This window comes from Oryzias latipes, chromosome 18 (genome assembly GCF_002234675.1).
Source record: "Oryzias latipes chromosome 18, ASM223467v1".
In the NCBI taxonomy this organism is placed as follows: domain Eukaryota; kingdom Metazoa; phylum Chordata; class Actinopteri; order Beloniformes; family Adrianichthyidae; genus Oryzias; species Oryzias latipes.
Genome location: NC_019876.2, coordinates 29,716,501 through 29,744,418, shown reverse-complemented (window position 1 = coordinate 29,744,418; position 27,918 = coordinate 29,716,501). Strand labels below are relative to the sequence as shown.

The window sequence follows — 27,918 nt, the reverse complement described above, 5'->3', positions numbered from 1 at the left end:
CACTGTTTTCCAACCATCTATACGTCATAAACATTTATCAGAGCTCCTTCTTAGCCGTCGTCTCCTCGGTAACCGCCCTGCAGCACGACTCCACCAAAGGAGAAAGTGTTCAACCAGACGTTGATGCAGACGTTCAGAATCATCAAAGAGCAGGACCTCAATGACTTCTGTCTCTAGTTGCTTTGCCCCGCCCTCGCAGTTCCTGGCCAATGACTGAAGAGATCTGTAGTCACATGGTTTACAAGCTTGATCATCCTTTGACTGGAGATTCCCATTTTCTTCAAATGGAAGGATTGAATTCAAACCTAAGACGGACCGGCTGTGGTGCAGCGGCTGCTTTCCCAGCATGAAGCCGTCCTCCAGCACACATGCAGCCAGACACAGCAGACTGTTGGGGGGGTGAACCATCTCAATTCTTTTCTTTACCCTCGTCCCTCAGGACCACTCTGACCTCTCCATTGGAGCGGCCGCCACCATGGCTCATGAGATGGGCCACAATTTCGGCATGAGCCACGACCACGACGGCTGCTGCGTGGAGGCCACGGCGAACCAGGGGGGGTGTGTGATGGCGGCTGCCACAGGGTGAGGCCCGGAGGGTGCATCACCCCCCCCCCATCTGCTGCTTCCTCACATTATCTGCTCCAAAAATATTCAGGGTCCCCGGCTACGGTAGCCCTGAAGGACAAACCACACCAGCAAATCGCAGCAGCTTAAAGATCGACAAGAAACGACAATTAAAAAAGAAAAACAAAAAATTGTAAAACAAGATTACATTTTAAAATTCAAAACACAAATCCAAAAAAAAAGTTAAAAGCAGATAAAAATGAGACATTTTGCAAAAGCCAGTAAAGGTGGGCATTATGGGATGTCACTGCTAGGATGATGACTTTCCTTCACCTTTTAACCTCTTTTGCATGGTGACATCCTTTAACAGAAGATCATTTTGGTGATTGACTTTTTACCACAGCTCAGGTAAAAACCTTCTGCTTTGCCTCTTCTTCAGAACTCAAACTCATCGTCCAATCAGCAACGTCCCATGAAACCCTCCTTTACCCGTTTCTTGTTTGGTTTAGTTTCTGAACATTTCATTTTTCATTTCTGGAAATTTGGTTTGTCTTCCTACATGTTTTTTTTACGTTGTGGTTAAAGAAATGTAGTTTTAATTACTAAAATGTCCTTTTGTTTTTAATGTGATTTGACCTTCAGGGCCACCGTACCCAGCAGACATAAGTGATCTTTTTGCTTTTTTCCTCCGTTTCAGCTGCAGGATTTTCTGTTTCTTTATTTTGAATTTCTTTATAGGTTATTGAAGCACATTTAGTGACAGATCAATGATTTTTGGTGAAAATCTTTTGTTTGTGGTCCTTTAATCCTTCAAAGCTTTTCACAGTCAAGCGTGTCTCATCCGACAAACAGAATAAATGATGCAATCCTTCCTAAAAATAATAATCATTGTTTATTTTACACTGGACAGAAGGAAATATGAGGAAAAAGATTGTAAAAAAAAAAGAAAATACATTTAAATTCCCATTTAAGGCTTTTTCATTAACTTCCTTTTTTTAACCAAACTATTAAAAGCCTTTTTCTGTAGGACATCCTTAAAATGAAGTGAAAGACATTTCTAAGCCTAAAAAGGTTTGCAGTTTGTTTTCAGATGACTGTCTTGGTGGACATGAGGCCTCATTTCCTCTGTGAAGGACTTTGTCTATCTGTGTGTCTCAGACATGCTTGTAACATGTGACATGTTTGCACGCAGGCACCCGTTTCCACGCGTCTTCAGCCGCTGCAGCAAACGGGATCTGGACAGCTACTTCCAGAAGGGGGGGGGCATGTGCCTTTACAACATGCCCAACATGAAGGACCTGGTGGGGGGCAAGAAGTGTGGCAACGGCTTTGTGGAGGATGGAGAAGAGTGTGACTGTGGGGAACCTGAGGTCTGCACATCCCACCTGTATTTTCTTTACATGCGGTTTAGTAAACGGCACGACTTTCACGTTTGTGTTCACACGGGATCCATGTGTTCATCACTTCATTGTAAAGCAAAGGGAGTCCTTCATTCTGCAGTGAGGAAGGTGACTGAATGGAAGCGGTTTAAGGCTGCAGCAGCCTCCCTCACTGCATGTCGATGTTGAACAGAGAAATGCAAAAACCACGTCAGATGTTCACAGAACATGAAGAAGACCCAAATGTATCAAGGACTTATACTTTATAATCTTCATTCCACTCAAAAATCAACCCAAAGTGGTATTTTGATCCATTCATTCATCTCTGATTGTTCCTCTAAAAAACCGCTCTCTGAGCACCAGCCCCTCCCAAACCACAAAAACAAGGGGATCCTCACATTGTGACATCACAAAGTGAGGAAACGCCCCTTTCAGGATGAGTCTATGCTGTCAGCTCCGTCCCCAGGCTAACACCCACTTTCTTCATGGAGCTAGCGGTGATCGGCTAAACGCGTTCCTATTATATGAACAAATGCACATCCAATCTTTGCAAAAGTTCAGACGCTCTGCTGAAGTTGTGTCTAGGTTGGCGCCATGAAATGGGCGGCACCCTCAAGGGGATAAAGGCGGAGTAAGTAGGAAGTAAGTCCTCTTACTTCCAGGTAAGAGAAGAGTTTGGGAGAATAGCTAATATTTCGTAAAAGATGTTCTTTAGTGTGCAAAATATTATCATTTATAACAAGGTCCAGGTGAATTCTCGATTCTGATTGGCTGCTGGGTGTGCATTAAAAAGTGATAATCCAAAGTGGTGATGGACGCCTAAAAAAGTAGTTCCAGTCACCTAGCTTAAATGTTTTTTATCACTGCGCCGCTTCTTTAAAACAAACTTCATCATCTGGACAAAAACAAGCGGTTAGAGGAGAACTGATGCTTTATTCAACACATCGTGATCATCGGCATAGATATCACTTTCCTTTGTCGCTGCACTCGATGTCTGTGGCAGCTGAGCCAGCTAAGGGGCACGGTGTCACGTTACCATGACAACGCACCGCACCACGTAACTAATAGTTGATCCAAATGGAAAAAACAACAAGAATAAAGGACCAAAAACTGGTTGAATATTAATTTCTTTTGTGACTGTGTTATAAGGGGGTTAATGGCCTTCAAAGTGAACATTAGCAGAATTAAGGCGCTTAGCGGAAGCAGCCGTCCTCCGCTTCACGTCAGACGGTTCAGGCTTCCACCTTGTGCGTTAATTTCTGATAATTCAGCCCCCCCCGGCTCCTGGAGGTGTGGTTTGTCCCGACCGAGTAGTTCATTCCGATCTCCCTGCTCATCCAAAATCATCATAATAGCATAAAGGAGAGAAAAACTTTGAAGCGCTTGCAGACGTGAAACTAGAGGAAACTGTTGTTTGACAGCAGCAGATGGAGACCTCAGAACGGCCAATGAGACGACCCGCCTGGCCGTGGATCTTAACCTTTTCAACTAAAAGCAGTTTGTTCACATAAAGGTGACTCTATTCCAAACAAACCCTTTTTTACTAACATTTTAGTAGCAGAGCGTAGGTCTGGCTCCAAACTGAAGCGTGTCTGAAAACCTTTGTTTCATTATCTCACTGTGTCCCTCTGAAAACCAAATGAGGCTTTCACCCATGATCTGTTTCTGGCCTGCTTGCTGTTTTAATTGGCCTTTCTTTTTCTTGCTGGAATCGTTCTCAACCTAGTGTTTGTGCATCACCGCCGTCTCTCCTCAGGGCTCCATGGCAACAGGATGGGATGCCTCTGAATGAAGCGACAGCAGTAATGATGGCTCAGATGTGTTTTTCCCTTTCATCTGTTAGAGTTCTGACTTGTTCATGAGTCTTCAGTTTCTCTGTAAATGCTACCATCAGGGGTGTGATTGACACCTGCATGAATCTGTATGCGGATCTGAAAGGATCCACCTGAAGAACAGCAGACTCTTTCTGGGTTTGCAGATGAGGTGTGTGAGAAAACTAAGGCTGTGTTCAGACGGGACACATTGTTCCATTTAAAGTGAACCAGAGTTTGTTTCCTGTGATAATCCAGAACAAATGTTCAGTCTGAATACATCATAAACAGACTCTGGTCTAGGGATGGGTACCGAGCCCCGGTACTGAACGAGCCCCTGGTCAACATTCTTTAACACTGCAGTATCGTTAAGATCTGACCTCAGCGGTTCTGCTATCTGTACCGGAGAATTCGCTTTTTTTGGTGTCCCACATGATATAAACCTTATCTGCCATATTTAACCCACCAAGTCAGTCAATTTTACGTTACTTAATAATGATATTATTTTCGCTATTCTCGCTAAAGAGGAGAGGTCTGTCCGGCTATTTGACCAAAGTTTTAGAACTTGTGTGTGCTTGTTTGTGTGGCTACAGGAATGTACCAACAACTGCTGCAATGCCAACAACTGCACCCTGAGGGAGGGGGCCCAGTGTGCCCACGGCGTGTGCTGCCAGAACTGCAAAGTAAGACAAATGCATGCACAAACCATCATACCTGTGCAGGTAAAACTACAACTCAGTGTTTAGAGTTGACAGATGGTGTTAGCCTTTTGACCCTGTCAGAGGGGTGAGGCCCCAAAACTACTAAACTGTAGGAACAGGGGGGGGGTTTACCCGGCTCTCCTGAGACAGCAGAAGCCTTTGTTATTGAAATGTTTTAATAGAATACAAGAAACAAAAAACCAATGATGACAAAACAACACATTTGAGTCCAACGCATCAGGAATGTAGACAAGAAAGGTGAAGGGATGATGGTTGTCCATGTGATGCTTATAGTCCCAGTCTGTTCCAGACAAAAGTCCCTCCCACTGGTCTGCATGCAATAAAAACAAAGAGATCTATGATCTATGAGTACACACAGTCATGCAAAAAGGAGAAAAGTCTGTCTCTATAAAACCCAAAAAACATCCAGTGGCGACTGAGCTGCAGGCTGCTAAGATAATCCTGGAGTATAGCTGGCACACTTAGCCATGGGAGGAGTGTAGCCCGCTATCCCCCCTGCGTCTCCAATACGAGGTAATCCTCCTGGGGGGTATGCCGGTTCCCTCTTCCTCCAAGTGAGTGTTTTTCTGGTGAGCCATGGCTGTGGCTGGCGTTTTGCCGTGTCCAAGCGGCACGCCTCTGGTTCCAAGCTCTCCTCCTGCCGCCGCCTCGCAGGCCACGCCCACGTGTCAGGGACTCCTCCCCTCTGTGTGTAACCACCCCCCTCCCACACACACAGGTGTCCCTCATACCACATCAGAAAGCTGGAAAGTCATCATAAACTACCAGCTGACACCACCAAGTCTACCACTTTTTGTTTTCCCACCAAAACACAAAGAAGAAAACTCCACTGCTGGACTTCAAACATGTAGATCAGCGAATCCTCTCTGAGAGTTCTGGTACATGGCTGTCCGTCCTGGGGGAGGACCCCTCCTTCAGTTCTTCTTTTTTTCCAGAATCTGTTTTTTAGGAGTTTTTCCTTATGGAGGAGGAGGGTCTAAGGGCAGAGATGTTAGTTTAGTTTAGTTTAGTTTAGTTTAGTTTAGTTTAGTTTAGTTTAGTTTAGTTTAGTTTAGTTTAGTTTAGTTTAGTTTAGCCATTACCGACTGAATCCTATGACTTTATGATTTCATTATTAGAACATTATTACTGCTATGACATTGAGACGACTATTGTTGTAAATATTGGTCTAAATAAATACATTTGAATTGAATTACACTAACACAATATATGTAAATGAAGAGGTTTCCCTTCTTCTCTCTATTTAACCTCTTAAGGTCAAAGGTTTTTTTATTTTTTTTTCTTTGACAGCGACGCCAGTTAAGCAGAATCAAAACCGGTAATAGTCCTTAAACAGTGATGTCCATGCATGTGGACTCCAGGTCTTGAGGGGTTCCAGAATCTTGGAATGCGGCGTTTGTCCCACGTCTGTTTGGGTGTTCAGCTGCAGATCATTGGGCTCTGAACGTTTCAAGCTCTTAAATAAATGTTGTAATTGCGTTTTTCTAGTTTGATCAACTGCTTAAAGCTGTTTGACACCTCCATGGATGCAAGTTTAAAGTTCCAGAATCGAACTGCCTCCTGGTCAGGAGACGACCGAGTCAGCTGCTGATGTCTGGATCCGAAGGTCTTATTGGAAACGCCGTCAAGCGTTTGATTCTTTAAGTGCTTCCAGTAAAACAGCCACTCAGACAGAGGTCTCTCCTGAAAATAACAAGCAGATTTATAGTCTTTGGACAGACGGGTCGTGTTCTCAGTCACAGCTAATGATTAAAGCTCTCCATTCTATTCAACATCCACTCATTAAAAGATGGATGTGAAGATTTACTTGTGGAAATGTCTTCATCTGTTTTAGCTTGTAGAAAAGATGAAAAAACCTAAAGGTGTTTTTAATCTTGTCAAAACACACATTGAATCTTATAATGCCCATGACACTGGGAAAGTTGATTAAAACATTAGTTATTTAAAACTAACTTACCCTGAAGTAACGTGATGGAGTCACCATGGCAACGCACAGCTATGTTCTCTTTTAGAGCTGGTTTACACTAAACAAAGTCTACCATACTAAACATCTGTAATGTCGGCTTCCATGCTTGATCTACGTCATTCATACACAGTTTATGAGTACTTCACGTATTATATGCCATTATTGTCTAAATCTTATACAATTCTGCATGATTTTTGTGAGATCCATCCAGAAATGTGTGTTTTTCCAGGAGCGTTCCACGTTTGTCTAACAGACTTTTCATGCATGAACCACTGATGTGTAACTTTTAGATCACGTATACGGCGCACAGATCACGTTCAGATGACATCATTGATGCATGAATCACTGATGAATTACAGATAAACATCACGTTTCTTTTAGACATTTTTTTTCTTGACTGAATAGGAGCAGAGACACTTTCTGTGAAGCAAAGGGGAAGCATTTGTTTTTCTCTGAAAGGACGTACTCAGGAAGTAGAAGGATGTATATGAAACATAGGTTGTATTTGTACGTCACATTCATCCTGTTCAGCTTCCTTTGAGTTAAGCATGCACCCCTACATACATGTTCATGACACTCACAGCACTCTGATTTCTATGCGGGCAAACATTTAAATATGGTCGTGTGTCAGGAATGAGCTTCAGGACCTTTTGCAGCCCTTTATTAGAATTTCTCCTGTAGGATGAACGGCGAGCAGCTGTCAGAAAGTGTCTGTCACCGTTTGTGCAGTCGCAGTGATCAACCTCAGTGTGGATGTTAACCTTTTCTGACCATCTTTCATGAGGGTAACCTCCCCTGCCTCACATCATTGTCTGTTCCAGTTGAAGGAGGCGGGAACTATGTGCAGGGGGCCAGCTGGGACATGTGACCTGCCAGAATACTGCACTGGAGCCTCCCCCTACTGTCCTGCCAACGTCTACCTGCTGGACGGTTCTGCCTGCCAGTATGGACACGCCTACTGCTACAATGGCATGTGCCTGACTCACCAACAGCAGTGCCTGCAGCTGTGGGGCTATGGTATGGAAACGCCGTTAGCGTGGAGGACAGAACGCACAATGCAACGCCATACTCTGCTTAAGGCCGGGTCACACAGCCACGACGTACATTTTCTGCATATGTCACGGATGTGAACCACGTTAAAACCACAGAAGAAGTAGGAATAAACACGCTAAGAACACGTAAACCAACGTAGAACATGAAGCGTGTGATTATTGTGATGTTTATCTGTAATTCATCAGTGATTCATGCATCAATGATGTCATTTGAACGTGATCTGTGCGCCGTATACGTGATCTAAAAGTTACACATCAGTGGTTCATGCATGAAAAGTCTGTTAGACAAACGTGGAAAGACACACATTTGTGGATGGATCTCACAAAAAATCATGCAGAATTGTATGAGATTTAGGTAATAACTGCGTAGAGCACGCATGGATCAAGGAAGACCGACATTTCATACGTGGAGAATGTACACAGTGGCTGTGAGACACGACCTTTACACTCAGTAACTGTTTGCTTCGATCTGTTGATCGTCTGTCATTTCTGTGGTGAAGCACCGACATGTTGAACGATGGAGATCTGATGTCTGTGGCTCTGTGAGGCTAACAGGTTCCACTGTGTGTCCAGGAGCTCAACCAGCACATGATGCCTGCTTTGAAGATGTCAATGCTGCAGGCAACGCTTTTGGGAACTGTGGGAAAGATGAACACGGCAACTATGTCAAGTGTGACAAGAGGTATGGAAAACCAACCGCATGTGTGCAGCCTGCTTCAAATAAAACAACTCGGTTCAGCAGATTCTGGAGAAAACAATGTTTTTTTGTGATTATTTGTTCCCTTCTCACTCTAGTGATGCTAAGTGTGGGAAGATCCAGTGTCACAGTGCTGCCAAGAAGCCCAAAGGCACCAACGCCGTTTCCATTGACACGACCATCAAGACTGGTGGCAGAGAGGTGAAGTGTCGCGGCACTTATGTCTACAGCACTCAGGATGGCCAGGGGGACCTGCCTGACCCCGGCCTTGTCGTGACCGGGACCAAATGTGGAGAGGGCAAGGTTTGTGCACACCAGACTTGGCTTTATGGTTGTGTACCAGAGCTCGTACACTGGTTTGTCATCACACACCAAAGTGTGTAGAATTAGTTGTCCACATTGATCCATCTCCTGAGGCAGCGGTTACTGAGGCCTACCGGGACTCCAAGGGTTTTCACCAACAACCAGTCCTTGATCCAACATCAATGCTGTCAAACAGCAGAACACTGTGACCAATTTTAGAGTCTTTGGTTTGTCTATGAAGACTCTCATTCATCCAGGTTGACTCCATCACAGCAGTAGGTTTAGGGACTGTCATCTGGACTCAGTTTTTAAAGTTAGAAGATGTTTCACCTCTTATCCAAAGAGGTGAATAAATGTAAGGGTTAATGGCCGACGAAGTGTGTAAAAAGTGATAATGCACACTTTGAAGGTCATTAACCCGCTTATACCATGGTCACTTACCAAATAAATAATATTGACGAGTTATTAGTCCTTAATTCTTGTTTTTTTTTTTCAAATTTGGATCGCTTTTCTCACAATAAGCGGACTGTTTGTTACATGCGCCGCACCTCGTAACAAATAGTCCTTGTCGCGCTGCACCACTGCTGCAGTTAAGACTCTGCGCTATAAAGCGATATATATATATATGCTGATCTTTCCGATGGGTTGAATAAAGCATCAGTTCAGAGAAAAAGTTCTCCTCTTACCGCTTGTTTTTGTCCGGATGATGAAGCAAAAGGTTGTTTTAAAGAAGCCGGCGCAGTGATACAAATCATTTAAGCTAGGCGACCGGAACTTCTTTTTTCATCGTGCGGTTATCCTGTGGTGCATCACTTTTTAATGCACACCCAGCAGCCAATCAGAATCGAGAATTCACCTGGACCATGGTATAAACATACATATATATACCATATATATATGTATATAACCAGCTCTTTTACCAGCTAATTCAGAAATGACAAAGCCTTTTGGATAAGCGGTGAAACTTCTTCTAACTTTAAAAACTTAAGTCAAGATGGCAGTCCCTAAAGCTACTACTGTGAAGTCTTTGGTTTGGTTTGACAGTAGATTTAAACCGACAGTCTCCATGTTCTCTTTAGAACAGGAAGATTTATTTGGTTATTTGTGTCTTTCAGCTATAAAAGTAGCTATTGTCAAACTATTGTTTCATTTCATGAATGAAATGCTTCTAAACTGCTCTATTGCATGATTCAATGAAGTTCATTGTGTCTATAAGTTCTATTAAGCAGTTAAATTATTTTTTTATCAGACACTGGGTTTGTTTTGTGTAAAACGTACCGACATGTTTCAGCGGAATGTCTTCCGCCTTCATCAGGGTCGTCATCAGATGGTGGCGTGTGACGTCTTTTAAAAACAGCTGATTGTGACTGAGGCGGAGTCACCTGTCAAACTTTGACAAGTGACTCCGCCCCTTGATGTCCGTCTTTCTCTGGAGGATGTTGCTCCAGGTGTGAGAGAGCAGGAAAGCCCCCTCATCCCGGTTCATGGAAGTGTGGGCTCGTTTTCTGATCTCCACCGCCTCCATGGTCCATCTGCGGTGTCTGTTGTCTTCAGAGGACTTTGGCCTTTTCCCAGTCCATGATATGGTTTTCTTACATCAGAGGAATCACAGAACGCATCCAAAGAGCCATGAAAAAGCATCACATCAGCACCCCAGTGAAACCGTATAAAAAACTCAGGCAACTACTGGTTCACCCAAAAGATAAGATTGAACAAAATAAAAAATGCAATGTCATTTATGAAATCCCATGTCACACCTGCAATAAAACGTACATCGGAGAAACAGGACGCTCCTTCATCACAAGAAAAACAGAACATCAAAAAGAATGCGAAAAGGAAACAAACAAAATACTAACAAGAGCCAGACGACAACAGGCAGTTCAAGAAAACATGAAATCAGCCATAACGGATCACTGCAAACAAGAAAACCATATCATGGACTGGGAAAAGGCCAAAGTCCTCTGAAGACAACAGACACCGCAGATGGACCATGGAGGCGGTGGAGATAAGGAAACGAGCCCACACTTCCATGAACCGGGATGAGGGGGCTTTCCTGCTCTCTCACACCTGGAGCAACATCCTCCAGAGAAAGACAGACATCAAGGGGCGGAGTCACTTGTCAAAGTTTGACATGTGACCCGCCTCAGTCACAATCAGCTGTTTTTAAAGACGTCACACGCCACCATCTGATGACGACCCTGACGAAGGCGGAAGGCATTCTGCCGAAACATGTCGGTACGTTTTACACAAAACAAACCCAGTGTCTGATAAAAAATAATTTAAGTGCTTAATGCTCTATTGCATGTCACGGGGGGGTCACAGCCTCAGTGGGGGAGTTTGGTAAGCTCACTGCCTGAGGTCACGGTCGGTGCTGCCATTAAATAGAGTTGATGATTTCAATGAAGTCACAGGACTGCTGCTTGGCAACACGGCAGGACGAGCATCACATGAAGGCTGTCGTTGCATCAGAAGGAAACTGTGTCACAATGCAGCCTTAGTTCCACAGCAGAACGTCACCATGACGGACCCACCGAAGCTGACGGGAAGGAAAGAATGAAAGGAATAGACTGGACAAGCTACCTGATGGACGTCTACCTGCTGCTCCATAGCACAAAGGCAGCAGCAAAGGCTTCAGCAAACTCTAAAAGCCTGTTCACACCGGGACGAATTTCGCCGGCGATTTTCGCCGACGTTTAACGCCTCGTGACTAAACAAAGGGCACCAACGAGAGTGTGCACACCGACGCGAAAAACGCCACGCGTTAAAGCGTCAAAAAAAAAAACGCCTCGGGTTCGTTTTTTTTTTTCGACGCGTCGCGTCGAAATCTACTCGACCAATGAGAATGGCGCTTTTGCACACGTGTCTGGAGCTTCTGGAGTTACAGTAAAACACAACTTGGGGGCGCTCAAACACAAAACTGCCTTGCTGAGCACACATACCAGCGAAGAAGATAGACGCCAAGTAGCGTCTACACTGCCGCGAAGCAATAATGACGGACATTCTAAAATATCCCCGAACCAAGTACCAGTTGGAGCTACTGGTGCTTGAAATATTCATGTTTTCTTTGTTTGATTCTGACAAGCGCGTAAATACTTGCTCTCTTCTTCTGAGTGAAAAGCGACTTTAAGAAGTGTAAAGTTGCGCAGCGCCACCTTGTGTACAGGAGTATTTCTGTTTACATTAAGCGCCATCTAATGTCAGGGAATGAAATTGCATGTTCGCTCGGCTCATCGTCAGCGAAAATCGCCTGGGTGTGAACACAAAAAACGTGGCGAAAAACGCTGGTGAATATTCGTCCCGGTGTGTACGGGCCTTAATGGTCTATTTATAGCGGGGGGGGGGGGGGGGGGGGGGTATTCAGTCAGCCACCAATGTGTAAGTCGTCCCACATAAAAAGATGAGAAAGGTCTGTAGTTTTCATCACAGGTAAACCTCAACTATGAGACACAAAATGAGAAAAATAAATCCAGAAAATCACATTGTCTGATTTGTAAGGAATGTATTTGTCATTTATGGTAGAAAATAAGTATTTGGTGAATAACAAAAGTTCAACTCAGTACTTTGTTATAACCCTTGGTTGGCAAAGACAGCAGTCGAACACTTTCTGTAAGTCTTTACTGAAAAAACCCAGTTATGTTTCATCTTCAATGCTGATGGAGGAGGTTTTCACTCCAAATCTGACCATTCATGGCCCCATTCATTCTTTCCTTTACAAGGTTCAGTCGTCCTGGTCTCTCTACTGAAAAACAGCCCCACAGCATGATGCTTCTACCCCCATGCTTCACAGTAGGTCTGGTGTTCTTTGGATGCAGCTCAGCATTCTTTCTCCTCCAAACAGTAGAGTTCTACCAAAAAGTTCTATTGTGGTTTCATCTGACCATAGGACATTCTCCCAATCCTCTTCTGGATCCTTCAAATGCTCTCTAGCAGACTGTAGACAGACCTGCACATGTACTGGCTTTAGCAGGGGGACACGTCTGGCCCTGCAGGGTTTGAGTCCCTGGTGGTGTAGTGTGTTACTGATGGTAGCCTTTGTTCCTTTGGTCCCAGCTCTCTGCAGGTCGTTCACTAGGTCCCTCGTGGGATTCTGGGATTTTTGATCACCGTTCTTGTGATCATTCTGACCCCACGGGGTGAGATCTTAGGGGGAGCCCCAGATGGAGGGAGGTCATCAGTGGTCTTGTATGTCTTCCATGTCCTAATAGTTGATTTCTTCACACCAAGCTGCTTCCCGTTGCAGATTCAGTCTCCCTGCCTGCTGCAGGTCAACAGTTTGGTTGTTGGTGTCCTTAGACAGCTCTTTGGTCTCCATAGTGGAGTTTGGAGAGTGACTGTGTGAGGTTGTGGACAGGTGTCTTTATATAGATAACCAGTTTAAACAGGTGTCATTAATGCAGGTAACAGGTGGAGGACAGAGGATCCTCTACAGAAGAAGTTACAGGTCTGAGAGACAGAAATCTTGATTGTTTGTCGGTGAACAAATACTTATTTTCCACCATAATTTACAAACAAATTCTTTAAAATTCAGAAAATGTGATTTTCTGGATTCATTTTTCATTTAGTCTCTCATAGTTAAGGTACACCTTTGATGAAAGTTACAGGCCTCTGTCATCTTTTTAAGTAGAAGATCTTGCACTGCTGGTGGCTGACTAAAGACTTTTTTGCCCCACTGCATGTGAGTCATCTTTACTGCCCTGTGTCAGCATTTTTGCTCTGTGTTTCTGTAGGTGTGCAGAGACCGCAGATGCCAAAATGCCTCTTTTACGGAGCTGCAGGGCTGTATTGGGCGTTGTCATGGCAACGGGGTACGCACACCACACACATGCACACGCACAGAGGTCCACATGACATGCAGAGCCTCATGCTTTAGAGCCCTGTAGCTGCTGGCAGAGCCGCCCTGTTCCACTATGACTGTGTTCCCCCAAAGTCTATTGTTAAAGGCAGAGAATAAATGGCTGCATCTGAGCTGGAGCCAAAGTGATGAAGTATTTATTAAAGCAGTATAACAAGCATGAAGATGAGAGGAAAACCATCCACAGTTTATGACCTGACTTATGGAAAGTACGAGATGAGGCTGTTATTAGAAAAAACACGGAGATTCTTTTTATTTCTTAAAGAAATTTGGCTTAAAACATTTGTCCTTTTAGGATCATTTCTGACTTGTGTTTCGGTTTGAGCTTCATCAACCATTAACTAATGTCTCCATGCATTGGATCCATCGTTTGTGGTTTAAACCAGATCCTGAAACATAGAAATACTGTTGCATGACAGAAATCACACCATTTTAAAAAATGCTTTGGTTTAGCTGATTATGAATCTAAATTCACACCAAAGTCATGTTTACACAATTCTGTTTGAAACATTATCTGACATTTTTTCCAGCATATGCTTTTTCTAGATTGAAAACTTCTGTGAATTCCAACCATAAATTAGACACTAAATTAGACCATTTGTGTCAAAGTTTCTCTTTATTCATCTTGAAGTTGCTTTGTTGTTACCTTCAGGTTGTGTAGCATAAATAGTCATCCTAAAAAACACAACAACCTGCTGCAAAAACTGCTCATTTTTTACATTTGTCTAAAAACGTAGAGCTTTAGAACCCAAAACGGGTGGATCCAGAGATTTTCTTATTTTCTAGTATTATTATTGTCATAAAAAAGGCTGATTAGCTTCTTTTTTTTTTTAGAAATGGTATTTTATATTTGAAAGAAGTTTCTATAGGACAACAACTGGGTCTTCCTGTCTCCCATTAAGATATTTTCCTCTAAACCCCAAAATATCTCAGAAAAATATTTTCTTAATGCTCCTTTTCCAAATCAATAAATCTACGTTTTCTGACATGTGTGTCCAAAAGTCGATTTGTTTCTATGTCAAGCACAAACAAAAAATGACAATAAAACACAAGAGTTAAAAATAGACAAACAAAATAAAACAATGTGGTGGGTAGAAAAAAATCATGCATTTTCCCACCCCTTCATATTGTGAATGTGTCCATTTTACCCTCCATGTATTACCAATGCAAGCGCCAAGGGTCCCAGTTTTAGAGTGACTCGGCCTGGATCTGAACTCACAACCTTCCTGTCCCAGGGCGGACACTCTACCACAGGGCCACTGAGCAGGGTTAATGCAGGAGGTGTATTGGGCTGTGGAGGGAACCCAGAGAGTCCCCAGACTGTGGGCCCGGTTAAAGCCCCCTCCCTGTAGAGTTACAGACCGAACCACTAAACCATCATGCAGCCTGAATTTATACTTGATCAGTTTCACCTCCATTTTTAGAAGAAACAGTGACATTCATGCATGTTTGCATTCCTGGATTAACACAGATCTCCTGCCTCAGGTCACTAAAGTCCGTGTCCCACAGCTGCTACGTACATTAGGTGCTTAATACACAGATGTAAGCTGGTCAGATGTGAACAGCAGTGGGAAAAGTGAGAACGTTGTGGTCTTTAGGTGAAATGTTCTCAGATGTATCAGGAATAGGTGATCTAAAAGTTATACATCTGTGGTTCATGCAAGAAAAGTCTGCTAGACAAACATGGAACAGTCCTGGATAGACACAGGTTTGTCTCACAAAATCCCACACAGTTGTGTTAGATTTACATAATAATAGCGTATAAACTACACAAATTACACATAAACTGTTTCATTCTTAACTGACCAAAACATCTGAAAACCGAATTCACGACAAAAACACTTCTGAATGACGTAGATCCCGCATGGATCATGAAAGACCCACATTTCATACGTGGAAAATGTATAAAACGCAGCGGCTGTGTGACCCCCCCTTAAAACAATGACTGACAGCAAAGACGGTGGGAGTAGATAACGACTGACACTGTTTCAAGCAGGAAAAACTGATTTAGCCATCTTTTCTCATAACATCTACAGACTTTGGCCGTGTCCAAGTGTTTGTCTTAATCATCCATCCTGATGGCTTACAGACGTACGGCTCAACTCGACACTTTTCTTGGTTAGCGGGAAGAATTGGTCTGAAGTGCCAAAAACAGAATCACAATATCCTCTCAAGTTGTAATAAACTCACATCCACCTGTTTTTTTAATGTGGTGAAGGTGTTTTCAATGCTACTAGAGTTTAGATAAAGAAAAGGAAAGGGTTCAAACCCCCCGAATGTCACAATGATGACGGTGCCAGACAGCCGTTAAAGGGCCGTTTGTTCGTTTTTGAGCCCACGATGAAGTGACTCCTCTATTCTGTCATTGGTTCGGTGGACTCTTTAGTGTCAATGAAAGGTCAGACAATGAACGTACCATACCAACCAAACCCAACAGCTTTCAGTGTAACTGTCTCCTCTGAAGAACCTTCAATCCTTCATTCTCAGCACAAACCCCAAAAGTTCACGGTCCTTCAGTCAGAAATCAGAAAAACCTTTTTTTTTCGTCGTTGCACAACGAAGGTTGTGATCCAATGAAAATCGTGGAGCTGTTTAAAGAACAGGAAAGTCAAAGTTTAAATATAAAATATCAGATCTAGAAAAAACTAAAAGATGTAAAGTGAAAATGCATAAATGGATGGCACCTCCTGACCAAAGACTGCCCGTTTGGTGAGCTCACAGATGTCCCAGGGGAAAAAAGTGTCCTTTAGTCCCATGATGCCATGAGCCAAACACACGACTACACGTGTTCCCTCTGTTGGTCACACACACCTACACAACCCACTAAGGATGTCTTTGCTTTTGCTTAGGTGTGTAACAGCAACGGGAACTGTCACTGCAACAGAGGCTGGGCCCCGCCCTTCTGTGAGAAGTCCGGACTCGGCGGCAGTGTGGACAGTGGTCCTGTGCAGTACGACAGTGAGTCTGTTCGCCGCGCTGCTTTTAGAAACACAAGCAGTAGTAGAAAATCCAACACAACTTCCATTTGGCTGCTGTGATTCTCATAACCTTTACAGTGATGAAAGCCTTTTTCCAGGCATTACATCTCAGTTTTAGACGTTGACTAGATTTTCTCTCATCTTAAGTCCAGGATCTGTTCCATGATGGTTTTCCTTTTCTAGATGTTTTGCTGCAAATAGTTGTCATTTTTCTGTGTGTTGTCTTTAAAGGCAACAGTTATTCCCTTCTCACCCACACTAAGGTCCCAGCTGGGATTTAAACTAGGGAGGGCCAACCACTACACCATGCAGCCACCGTAACCTTCAATGACATGCTGGAGTACAGGACAGATGCACTTCAGGGGTTTCTTGTGCAACGATATCCTCACTGTACAGGAAGCAGGAAATGAAAAATGAACCCAAACTCATTAAAGTTTTGACAGGATTTCAAAAATCATGACAAGAAATGATCAAGTATGAGCTTGTAAATATTCTGGGATGTCCAGGCAGACTCAACCAAACATGACAGCCATTGACTGTATATAAGAACTGGACTGAGTGGGAGGTCACCCATAGAAAATGACCTCCAGCTCCAGTGAAATGAAGTCAATTCAGTCGCCATTTCTTTCGTGGCATGGACGTTACCAAGTCCGATCCAGATGACATCACTAAGCAGTGATCGGCCCAGTCAGTTTGGGTTGATGTTTCTATGGCAACCACTCTCACCAGTCAGGAGTGAGCTTGTTGTCAATCAAAATGTTTTGAACAGTCAAGGTGGGGGCCAGCACGCGCCACATGCTTTTATTGAGGAATCTGATTGGTCTGTTTGTAACTCTTGAATAAATAAAATATATAAATATGTCATGAAAGAAATTAGGATTATCAAGAACATGTTAAAAAAAGGTATCAGAACCAGAACAGCTGTTTATTTCTCTATTGAAGTCTATGGGATCATGCAGGTCTCCATCACTTTGTTCTAGTCTGTGTTTTGTCATGTATTTGCAAATATGTTGTCTCCCTTTATTTAATTTTTTTTAGATTTTCTCTTTTTCCTTCTTTTTATAAAGTTGTTTGACTGTCTGTTCAGCTCAGACTCAGTTTTGTTCACTGCAGGTTTGAATGTGTTTTTTCGCTGATGATGTTGTGTTGTTAACCAGCGATGGTCATGTGTGTTGACAGGTCAAGTGGGCCTGGTGGTGGGGTTGCTGTTCGCCTTCCTGGTTGTCCTGCCTGCAGTTCTCCTGGTCTTCTACTGCTACAGAATCAAAACCTCATATTTCCATAAGTGGCTCATACAAAGAGAGAAGAACAAGAGCAACAAGTACTGTCGTCTGTTCCTTCGCCTGACGCCACTTTCAGTCACAGCTTTACATTCACACATAGAATTTCAGAAAACCCAACAGTTTTGCACATATCAAACGTCTGTGGTATTGTTAATGTAAGACAGGATTCCAGACATGTTTTCACCCACCAACAGAGTTAAACTAGTATAAAAATTCAATGGTTGCATTCTGGGATGCATCACACCTGGACTTACCTGCTTATGGTCGTGTCACATTTTCATGTATGAAATTTTAGTCTTTCGTGATTCATGCGTGATCTACGTCATCCATAACTGTTTCTTGCCTTCGTCCTCCACCGATGTGCACAGAAGTACGTCAATCGTTTCGTGTCTTTACGTGAATTTGGTTTTGAGCTGTCCAGAATTTTTGGTTGGTTAAGAATTACGCAGTTTATGTGTATTTTACATCCTTTATGCAAAATTATTATGCAAATCTTTTGCAATTGTGTGTGATTTTTGTGAGATGCATAGACAATTGTGTGTCTGTTCCACGTTTGTTTGACAGACTTTTAATGCATGAACCACCGATCATGAATACGGCGCACATATTTACATTAAATTATGTAATTGACGCATGAATCACTAATGAATTGGAGATAAACATCACAATAATCACACAGGTCATGCACGATTGGGGTATTGTGTGATGGTTGTGTAAATCAGCCAATCTTTCACCCGTCCAGCAGTCTATACCGAGTGGGGGTCTCTCGCCGCCCCCCTCCATCCCCCTCTGGCGGCTGCCTTGTCCGGCTCCTAGCAGCTGACTTAGAACCGGTGCAGACCGGGGAAATCCGACTATTTAATCAAAACAAGCATCGCTAGGACCATTGTCGGCCGCTGGCCGTGGTGCTGACCATGACATGGTTAAGCTAAATTGTAGCGGCGCCGTCACCTTTCTTCCTGCTTTATGAACGCAGTCACAAGGAGGAGCTAAGATCCCACAGGCTTCACGGTGATCTGCAGAGATCCCATCTGTCGGCTGCAGATTCAGCATCACAGCAGCCACCGAGTGAATGGAGACAGGCTCAACGCTTTGCTCTGATGGGCTTCAGCAGGGCTCAACAACAACTGCTGCAGAAAACACTAGAGGAAATCCCAGTGAAATGCTAATGATGCCGTTAGCGCAGTCCAAGGCTGTTCACAGCATTCTGTGCAATGAAAAGGTTTTTGTTTGGAAGTTTGGTTCCAAGGCCAAGAGTCTGGGTTTACAGAGAGTTCAGCAGCGTGCTGCAAGGAGCTCTGCTGATTAAAGGAGCATCTCCACAAGTTTACACACAGCTCCTAATCAGCCCGCAGTATTTTAATTTAATTATGTCCACATGCAAAAATATACTAATTCAGGCACAACTGCAGTGCAGTTAGTGGTTAAATTTGGTGATATGCTGCTGTGGGGATCTATAATAATGTTTCAATACAGACTTGTGACTTTATCATGTGGATTAGGCAGAGAAAACAAATCAAACTGCTTTCAGATTTTCATCCACATCAGTTTGTTTGCTATTGAAATGAACTTTAGTTGAAAAAGAAGAAGCCAAAGTGCTTTAAACAGCAAAAACTGGAGTCAAACAAGCAAGATGGAGCTGAAACAGACGGGACACATTTGGTTCTTAAAGTAAACCAGAGTTTGTTTCCTCTGATAACAAATGTTCAGTCTGAACACATCCAAATGGACTCTGGTCCAGGACCAGGAACCGCTCTCTGACCCGTCTCTGGAGGTGGTCTCGGTTTATTTCCAATAGAACTGAGCTTCTGTTTGCTCTGAGTTTCCTCAGTCTGTATAGGAACAACTGAACCATAATGGCCACCGTAGCTGTTCGTCACGTAAACAGAGTAGGAAAGAAGCAACAGAAGAGTCGCAGACAAATGAAAAAAAAGAAAAAAGAGTCCAGCTGTTTGTTTGTCAGAACGTTTGTTTTAACATCCCTGAAAAGCTTCTACGCTTTTCTGCGTCTCGTTACACGGCACGCGCCCTCCGCCGCTGTGACATCATCAGCCGGCACACCAGCATTTTGTTGGAACTGAGAGACTTTATGAGCAGAATCAGAACCAGGAAGTGAAGACTTTAACCACTTCTGATTGGTCAGACTGATGACATGTGATTAAGCCTCCAAGAATGATTGGCGGAGACAGTTAAAGGGGCGGGACTTTTCAGAAAACAGAGCTGAAGCTGTAGCTAAATCGCATTCTGATCAAAATGTCTTTAATAGAATCAAATAAACACAAAGAAAAAAGTATTTTATGATCTTTCATATTCTAACTACTCAGTGTTTTATCAGGATGTTTGGATGAACAAAGAGCTGAAATCCTGGAGATGGAAAATGTTTTTAGATCAGTGAGAATGGGTCATTTCCCACTGACCACTGGTTGAAAAACACTGCTCTAAAACAATGACATGACACCACAGCCATGAGACACAGACACTCACTGAAATGAACTCAGACTCATATGTGATCCACATCTCTTCTCCCTGTTTTCCAACCATCTGTACGTCATAAACATTTATCAGAGCTCCTTAGCCGTCGTCTCCTCGGTAACCGCCCTGCAGCACGACTCCACCAAAGGAGAACGTGTTCAACCAGACGTTGATGCAGACGTTCAGAATCAGAGAAGAGCAGGACTTCCATTACTTTTACCTCTAGTTGCTTTGCCCCGCCCTCGTAGTTCCTGGCCAATGACTGAAGAGATCTGTAGTCAGATGGTTTTGTTTACAATCCTTGGTTCAAGTCAGAAATGTCCTGTAGATGTCAGTCTGAATACAAACTCAAGGTTCAGGACTCGATCCAGACCAACAGACTTTTCCAGTCTGACTACACCCCCCCCTAAAAACAAAGTCTGCTCCATGAAAACGTTTGACATGTCTCAAAGTCTTTGTTTTTTTCTTTAAAGTACTTCAAAAAACCTCAAATATCCCTGTTTTGACACTGTCATGAGTGATGAAAGCCTTACCCCCCCGGTGAATGTGACAGCCTTTCTGTGTCTGGATTCTGACTCACTGTCACATTAGGCAGATGGGGGGGGACAGCAGCTAGGCGTCTAATGCCTTCTGTCTTCCCTGCAGGACACACGCCTCTACAGAGAAAGGAACAAACGGACATTTGAATCCTGCTTTTCACCTGAAAGTCGTCGGACCGATGAACAAACCTGGTGACCATAGGGGGGTGAGTGGGGGGGGGGGGGGTCATAGGAAGATTCCATGTCTTCAAACCAACATTTGAACTTATTAGTTTTGGTCCATCTCACTTTTGTATTAATCCAGCTTTGATGTTTTCTCCTGCTGAGCTGATGTTTCGTTGGTTTGCTCCTCCTCCCTGTGGCCCCCCCACTGACAGACTCAGTCATTGTTCACATCCATTCTGTTTCTCTGACATGAAGAGGTGGACATCAGCATCTTCTCACCACCATCATCATCACTGTTCCTCCTTTTAAACGTCTCCTCCTGCTTCCCTTCACTGATCTCTAAAACATCTATGATCTCATCCTCTGATGGATTCACTGAGAGTTTTCACTATAAAACGCTGCAGTTTGCCGTTTTCTGTTTGGACGACACCAACAGGATTCATTATCCTGATGACTGAAGAGGACGTCATAAAAGATTCCCGTCTACACCTGTCTGCTCTCCAGCACTGATGTTCTCTCCTCAGCAGTGCAGATCATGTCTCTATGCTTCAGACGACTTTCATGACTCAGACCTTCAGGTCACAAAGTCTTGTCTACCTTTATTCCTCCTGTCTTTATGATTTCAAAGTCCTTTTTGCAGAGACTGGAGCGTAATCTGCATCACTGCAGCCTGTTAAACCAGGGGTCTCAAAGTCAATTTACCTGGGGGCCACTGAAGGCGGGGTCTAGCTGAGGGAGGGCCGCAACTTCAATGCACACACACACACACACACACACACACAACTTGAGTGTCTGAGAGCCAGTAAATTTATAAGGAACATGTACTATTAACTATACTCTCTTATTAACGGTTTTCTGTTCAAAAGTTACTCATAAAACTCTCATTCAAATAAAATAAATTACCTAAATAAAATAAATCAATAAGTAAATAAATCAGTAATACATTTCTGTTCATTTAGTCTTCCATATCTGCTGTATCCTGATTTAAACGTCCTTTTTAACACAGTTCAGTTAAACTGTTGAATTCTAACTATTAAACACTAAAGAAGACTCCAATTCTACAGTTCTGTAAATCCATCAATGGTTCTCCTCTTGTCTTCTTCTCACTGATGGACACTTGGCAGCACTTCCTCCCAAACAGCTGAGACCCTCAGTGTGGATGAAGATGATTGTCTGTAAATCTGGACTGGACTTGGACTTATTGACATTCAAGGGGGAGAAATCAGAGAGGATGTGCTCCCTATTCTGAGTCTGTGTTGAATGTTTTTATTTGATTTTCTTTCTTGTGACTTTTTGCACATTTGAACTTTGGTCACTAGTTATTGTAGAGCAGCCGGTCAGCCACTCTTATATTTTCATAGTTGAATTCAAACTGTGGTTCATAAAATAACGGGCGCTGTTCACTGGAGATCAGAACAATCGTTACAGATACCTGAGATCAGAGAAAAGCTCAAAAACGGATAGAAATTCATGTTGGAGACACCAAATATGTGCAGCCAAGATGCACAATAAGCGTGTTTGAGATCACGCAGGTGGACGCAACGCTGTGCAGATCACCTGGTGTGTGACATATATTTTTGCTTTTGTTCCAACATCACCTGTCAATCATCACAAACATATCATCAGAAAGGGCGGGAGCAAGGCGCCAAAAAGTTCAGCACTGACTGGATGTATTTGGTTTGAAGTGTCAAAGTGTTGTTGTTCTGATTCTAATAGATTTATTCCTCAAGTATGTTTTTTGTTTCCCTGCTTATGGTATGAAATCCTTTCCAGGTTGCATTCAGACATTTTGATACAGGAAACCGTTTTTCTGAATGAAATGTAGCTAAATGTGTTGCTGTTTGTCACTTCTGTGTCTCCAGCCGCCAAACTCCAGCAAAGAGGTCCTCCCCCTGAGACCAGGCCCCGCCTCCAACGGCACCCAGCCAGTCAACATAGTGCGGCCTCTGAGACCCGCCCCGTCTCCACAGGGCGGGTCCCGAGATCTCAAGGTGGTGCGGCCGCCTCTGCCAACTGGCCGGCTTCCAGTTGCACCAACCAAGTCCCCCCCTACCCCACAAAGAATAAGCCCACCCAGGAGACCCCTGCCCCTTAACCCAACACGATCTCCATTGGTACGGCCCCCCTTAACCTTATATTACAGTAGGGTGCAGCTTTTCTACTGTTCCTGTGGCCTTCAGAACAAAAACACACGTTTTGTGGGACAGCTGGACTGTCTTCACCCCGTCCCATGATGCAGTCATAGATCAGATCCCAGTTAGAGTTTAGATCAGGGCGGTCCAAACCTTTATTGAAGAAGGCCAGATTTGGTGAGGTCGAAACGTGTGACAAACACTCTGAAAACAATGTGAACAACTTTCCATTGACATGAACTATTGAATTGCAATGACATACTTTTCATTTCATCTCTTAGATTAAATACGCTTTTACCATAATTGCTGTTATTTCTGCACTGTTCGTTATGTTAGCTTGTAGTAGCTAGCATGTCTCGTCTGCTAGCTACTCATCGTGGTGAATATGAAAACATAATGCAGCCACCTTCAATAAATAAATCCTACACAAAGGTATTAGGATTGTTGGAGGCTGAATATTGATTTTATGAAAAAGAGCCTGATTTAGATGAAGTCATTTTAATGATAATAATAATAAACGTTATTTGTACAGCACCTTTCAAAATAAAAATCACAAAGTGCTTTACAGTAAAACACAGAATATAAAAAAGAATTATGAAAAAGCAGTTTTAAAAAGAAGTTTTTAACTGTTTTTTAATAGAAAACACTGAGTCTGCAGATCTGAGGCTGAGAGGAAGGGAGTTCCAGAGGATGGAGCCTCTGCTGCAAAGACTCTGTCACCTTTAGTCTGGAACAACCGGCAGACCCTGGTCACATGACCTCAGGGCCTGCTGGGGGTGGACGGCTGCAAAAGGTCTTTTCTGTAGACCAGTGCTTGGCTCTTGAGAGCTGTGGATGTTAAAACCAGGATTGTAAATGCACCCGGTAGCAGATGTGCAGCCAGTGCAGCTGCATTAACAACAGGGTGACGTGAAAACTTGGATGATTTAGTCAAAAGCCTAGCAGCAGCGTTCTGGACAACCTGGAGCCGTTCTAGAGATTTTCTGCTTAAACGTGTGAAGATGGAGTTGCAGTAATCAAGGCGAGATGACATCAAAGCCTGGATGAGCATCTCCATCTCAGAACGTGACACAGTTGGACTCAGCTTAGCAATGTTTTTTAGATGATAAAAGCAAGAACGTACAAGTGACCCGACATGAGAGTCCAGGGATAGAACCGGGTCTAGAGTGACCCTGAGGTTCCTGACAGACGGCTTGAAAGAGGAAGCAAGTGGACTGAACCACTGGACTATCTGGGGGAGGCAGCTGTCAGGAAGACAGACTAGAACCTCAGTTTTGGCTTCATTTACTTGGAGAAGGTCGTTGTTCATCCAACTTTTGACCAAATCCAGACACTTACATAAAATCATTATTTAAAAACATCCTGAGGTTTAAAAGACACAGAGAGCTGAATATCATCAGCATATAAATAAGAAAATCATTAAAATAACTTAAAATTTTAAAACGTAAAATATAAAATGAACACTAACGGCCCGATACTGAACCTTGTGGCACACCAGAAGTGAGGGATGCAGAGGCGGAGTTAAAACTGGAAAAAAAACTACAGAAAAAGATCTTCCAGTCAGAGGCAGGTCAGAGGTCAAAATAAAGGTGTTATTTGTAGATCTGGTACACAGATGCACATCTGAGCTCGTCCCTGAGACCATCACACAATGACAGCAGACATTTTCCCTCCTCCATCTGATTGTTTCACTGTTGATTTTCCTAAATTCAATTTTCTTGATTGCAGGTGTGAGACGGATGCTGTAGCTCTTTTGTTTGTCAGGCATCTGCTGTGTGTGTGTGTGTGTTCTGAGTGTAGTGATAGTTTAAGTTGTGAAGTTGTCATTGAATGACACAACCCCATCCACTGCCTGTGTTTGTGTCCCAAGAACTGTTCTTTCCCTTATGACATGTTGCTAAAGTTGTTTTTTTTTCGTGTTTTATGAGAGTTTAAGGAACAAAACGGGACAAAAATCCTTTTTTTTAATTGATTGTTGTGTCAAACAAGTTTCCTAAAATGATGAAGCATCCATGAAACGGACCTTTGTCTTTGTTGTAGCTGGTGTCGGAGCCCAGGTCCAGAGCCTCCCCCTTCCCTCCTCAGAAGCCTCTTCCTGTCAGTCCAGCCAGGGTAGCCTCCGCCGCAGTGAGTCCGACCCGGACCGCCGGGTCCAAACCCCTGCTGGTCGTGATGCCCCCGGCAGCTGGACCCAAGCCGGTCGGCAGAGTCTCAGCCATTCCTCCACTCAGAGTTCTCAGGTGGGAAAAGCAGAACTCTTGTATTTTTGTCCATCAGTGAATGTTTGCGTACTCAAAATGGACGTGGGTGTCATTTTCAAATGCAGACTTTCTTTAATCCTCATTGAAATATTAAAAATCTGAATACATTTATGATTATTTAACTGAAGCTTTTCTTTAGAGACACCATTTAAAGCTTCGATCATCTCAGGTTCATGTCTTACTTTCTTACCTTTTTACAAAATGTCCCTTTTGCATCAATTTAGCTAAAGATTTCACTTTAACTTGACTCTGGAAGGACTCTGCGTGTCTGCCAGAAGATCGGTGAACAACGTCGCTGCTCACACAGACACCGTGGGTGGAAACAGCGTCCTAACAGGGAGGACGATTGCTGCTGCTTTTCTCTGCCGTTTCAGAGGTTTTTGGAATCGATCTGGTCATTTGAATTATCCAGTGATGCTCTAGTTATTAGCTCCTCCTCCCATTCAAGGCCACTGCGAGCAATGAGTGCTGCAGCTTCACTGATGTGTGAGAAAAAAAGACTTTTCTTTCTTCTTACAGGCAGAATAAGGAAGTAATTGATCTAACAGCTTCAGTAAGAAATGATGACGTTGGTTTGGGACTGTGGAAAACCATCAGACAGTTTTCAGCGTGTGCTTCATCTTAACAGAAGATATTGACGACGCGCTACACAACCTCTGATCTAAGTGAGGAAGAGCTGTGAGAATGTTGGGGTTTAAAGAGTAAATGTACAGAAATAAACAGGTATTTCTGAGTCCTACTGCTGACACCTGGGAAGTTAAAGCTGTGTCTGCTGGAGCCTCTTAAGAACGTGGGGGGCACTCGGGGCCCCTTCAGGGGCCCCTGGAATTGGAATTGTAGGGTCCTTGTCTTAGACATATGGGACCATCCATCCATCTGTTCCTTTTCTAATCTGGCTTTATCCCTTTCGGGGTACATGTGGCACCAATAATCTAAACGCATTGGATTCTGCAAAATGAGAAGGAAGTCTGGAGGATCAGGTGTGACTCCGCCCACCTCTACTATAGCCAGAACACACAGGAGTGGGCAGGAAAAGTAAAACAAGGTTTGTTGAGTCAAAAATCTTCCAGAACACCTGAATGTTGTCCGACTCAGGGATGGGAGGGGCCGTGGAACTCCACCACAGGACTTTTTGATGTTTGCTTTAAGCCAGGGGTCGGGAACCTATGGCTCGCGAGCCATATATGGCTCTTTTGATGGTCACATGTGGCTCGCAGACAAATCTTTAATTATACTTTTTTTATCATTAGTCCAGTCCTTCTCGGGCGCGATGCGATGCCAGAGGCGCGCAGTAGTAGCGGTGCTTGGAGAGAAAACTATCAGTTTACTATTATCTATTTCACAGAGTTTGTACCACCCGGAAACCTGTGAATTGCCGTGCCTAAAACTGCGCGCCCCCGTCTCTGAGAAAGAGCGCGCAGTTGCGGGGACGGGATGTGTGAGGGAGAAGGGGGGGGGGGGGGGGGGGGGCAAAAACGTAAACCCCGCTGCCCGTCACTCACTGCAGCGTGTGAGTGTGTGTTTGGCTCCAGGTCTGCATGTGATCAGTCTGTCTCACATCTACAGAACATTCAGACCTACGATCACGTTTAAATTCTCAACACCTGCATGAAGCAGAAACTCACCACGTATCAACCGGACAAGACCATCAGCAAAACCACCACGAATCATTTATTAGCAACAGCATAACGATGACTTATTGTACTTTAAAAGTGTTAAAATTACATCAAATGCACACATTCATTTGTATTTTTAGTTTTAAAAATATTGTCGCGGACTGAGTTTAACTTGGCTGTTGGGCCTCGTTAAAAGTTCTGGAGTTCATGGAACGCATCGATCAAGCAGTGATCTGATTGGCCCTTTGTTCTGTCGCTCAGCCTGTTGTTAGGGAGTTTGGACCAATGGGTTTCAGCTATGGGCCGAATAAGGGAAATGGGAGGGCTGGAGCGGGAGCAGGGGAATAAAAAGTTGAGAGAAGCGCTCTCGTCTCGGCGGGCGAGATTCAGGAGTTGATGAATTAATTGTACGGCGTTTGTTGCGGTCTGCAGTAACCAGAATAAAGAACCTTAAAAGAGGTTAAGTCTCCGTGCCTCAGTGTGGGAAAGGGACACTACATTATTGTATGGCTCTTTCGAAATTACATTTAAAAATATGTGGCGTTTATGGCTCTCTTGGTCAAAAAGGTTCCCGACCCCTGCTTTAAGCTTTCAGGCCTTTGACCCGTCCGGTCCTGCAGTCCCATTTTGGATCATTTTCTCTGATGATGCACAGAGGTCCCTCGTCATGCAGTATTCATCAGTAAACTCTACGGGGGGGCGACTGCTGCCTTGGCTGTGCCGTCTTGCTGATACTCGTTTGACATAAAGAGGTCATCATGTCTGACTCTGGGGTTTGTTTTGTTCCTCCTCCTGACAGACCAATCCCAGGTGCCAAACCAAACGCAGCCTCACCTGCACCTGGAAGAGGACTTCCTCCGTGACCCGCGTCCTGTGAGGAGTGGGACTTTGACAGTCTGTCTCCACCAAAGAGACTTTTGCCGCTGAAGGCAGAGCCGTCCCCCAGACATTTCCCTGCAGACGCATGGAGGAACCGACAGGAACCTTCACCGGCTCCGGCTTTACCTGCAACCCTTCCTTCCTCCTTTTGCTAAGTCGATGAGGACGCGGTGCTGCACAGACTGAGACCTGCTTTCACCGGGGTACTGGTTACTTTGGCCAAACCCTTTTTTAGGATTTGTTGTTT

At 43.8% G+C, this 27,918-nt stretch overlaps 1 protein-coding gene across 1 annotated transcript in view; it reads left to right on the top strand.

Moving 5' to 3' along the window:
* The window catches only part of LOC101160109 (disintegrin and metalloproteinase domain-containing protein 33-like), a 102,934-nt gene that overhangs the window by 74,596 nt on the left and 420 nt on the right, over positions 1-27,918 (top strand). Inside the window, exons 11-23 of the mRNA XM_023965861.1 lie at positions 440-582; positions 1,757-1,934; positions 4,348-4,437; positions 7,264-7,459; positions 8,068-8,176; positions 8,290-8,494; positions 13,222-13,299; positions 16,196-16,304; positions 17,504-17,645; positions 20,725-20,824; positions 22,646-22,897; positions 24,956-25,155; positions 27,592-27,918. The exon at positions 27,592-27,918 is cut by the window's right edge and continues 420 nt beyond it. Coding sequence (XP_023821629.1) covers positions 440-582; positions 1,757-1,934; positions 4,348-4,437; positions 7,264-7,459; positions 8,068-8,176; positions 8,290-8,494; positions 13,222-13,299; positions 16,196-16,304; positions 17,504-17,645; positions 20,725-20,824; positions 22,646-22,897; positions 24,956-25,155; positions 27,592-27,655 — 1,866 coding nt within the window. The 3' untranslated portion in view covers positions 27,656-27,918. The remainder of the gene's footprint in view (positions 1-439; positions 583-1,756; positions 1,935-4,347; positions 4,438-7,263; positions 7,460-8,067; positions 8,177-8,289; positions 8,495-13,221; positions 13,300-16,195; positions 16,305-17,503; positions 17,646-20,724; positions 20,825-22,645; positions 22,898-24,955; positions 25,156-27,591) is intronic.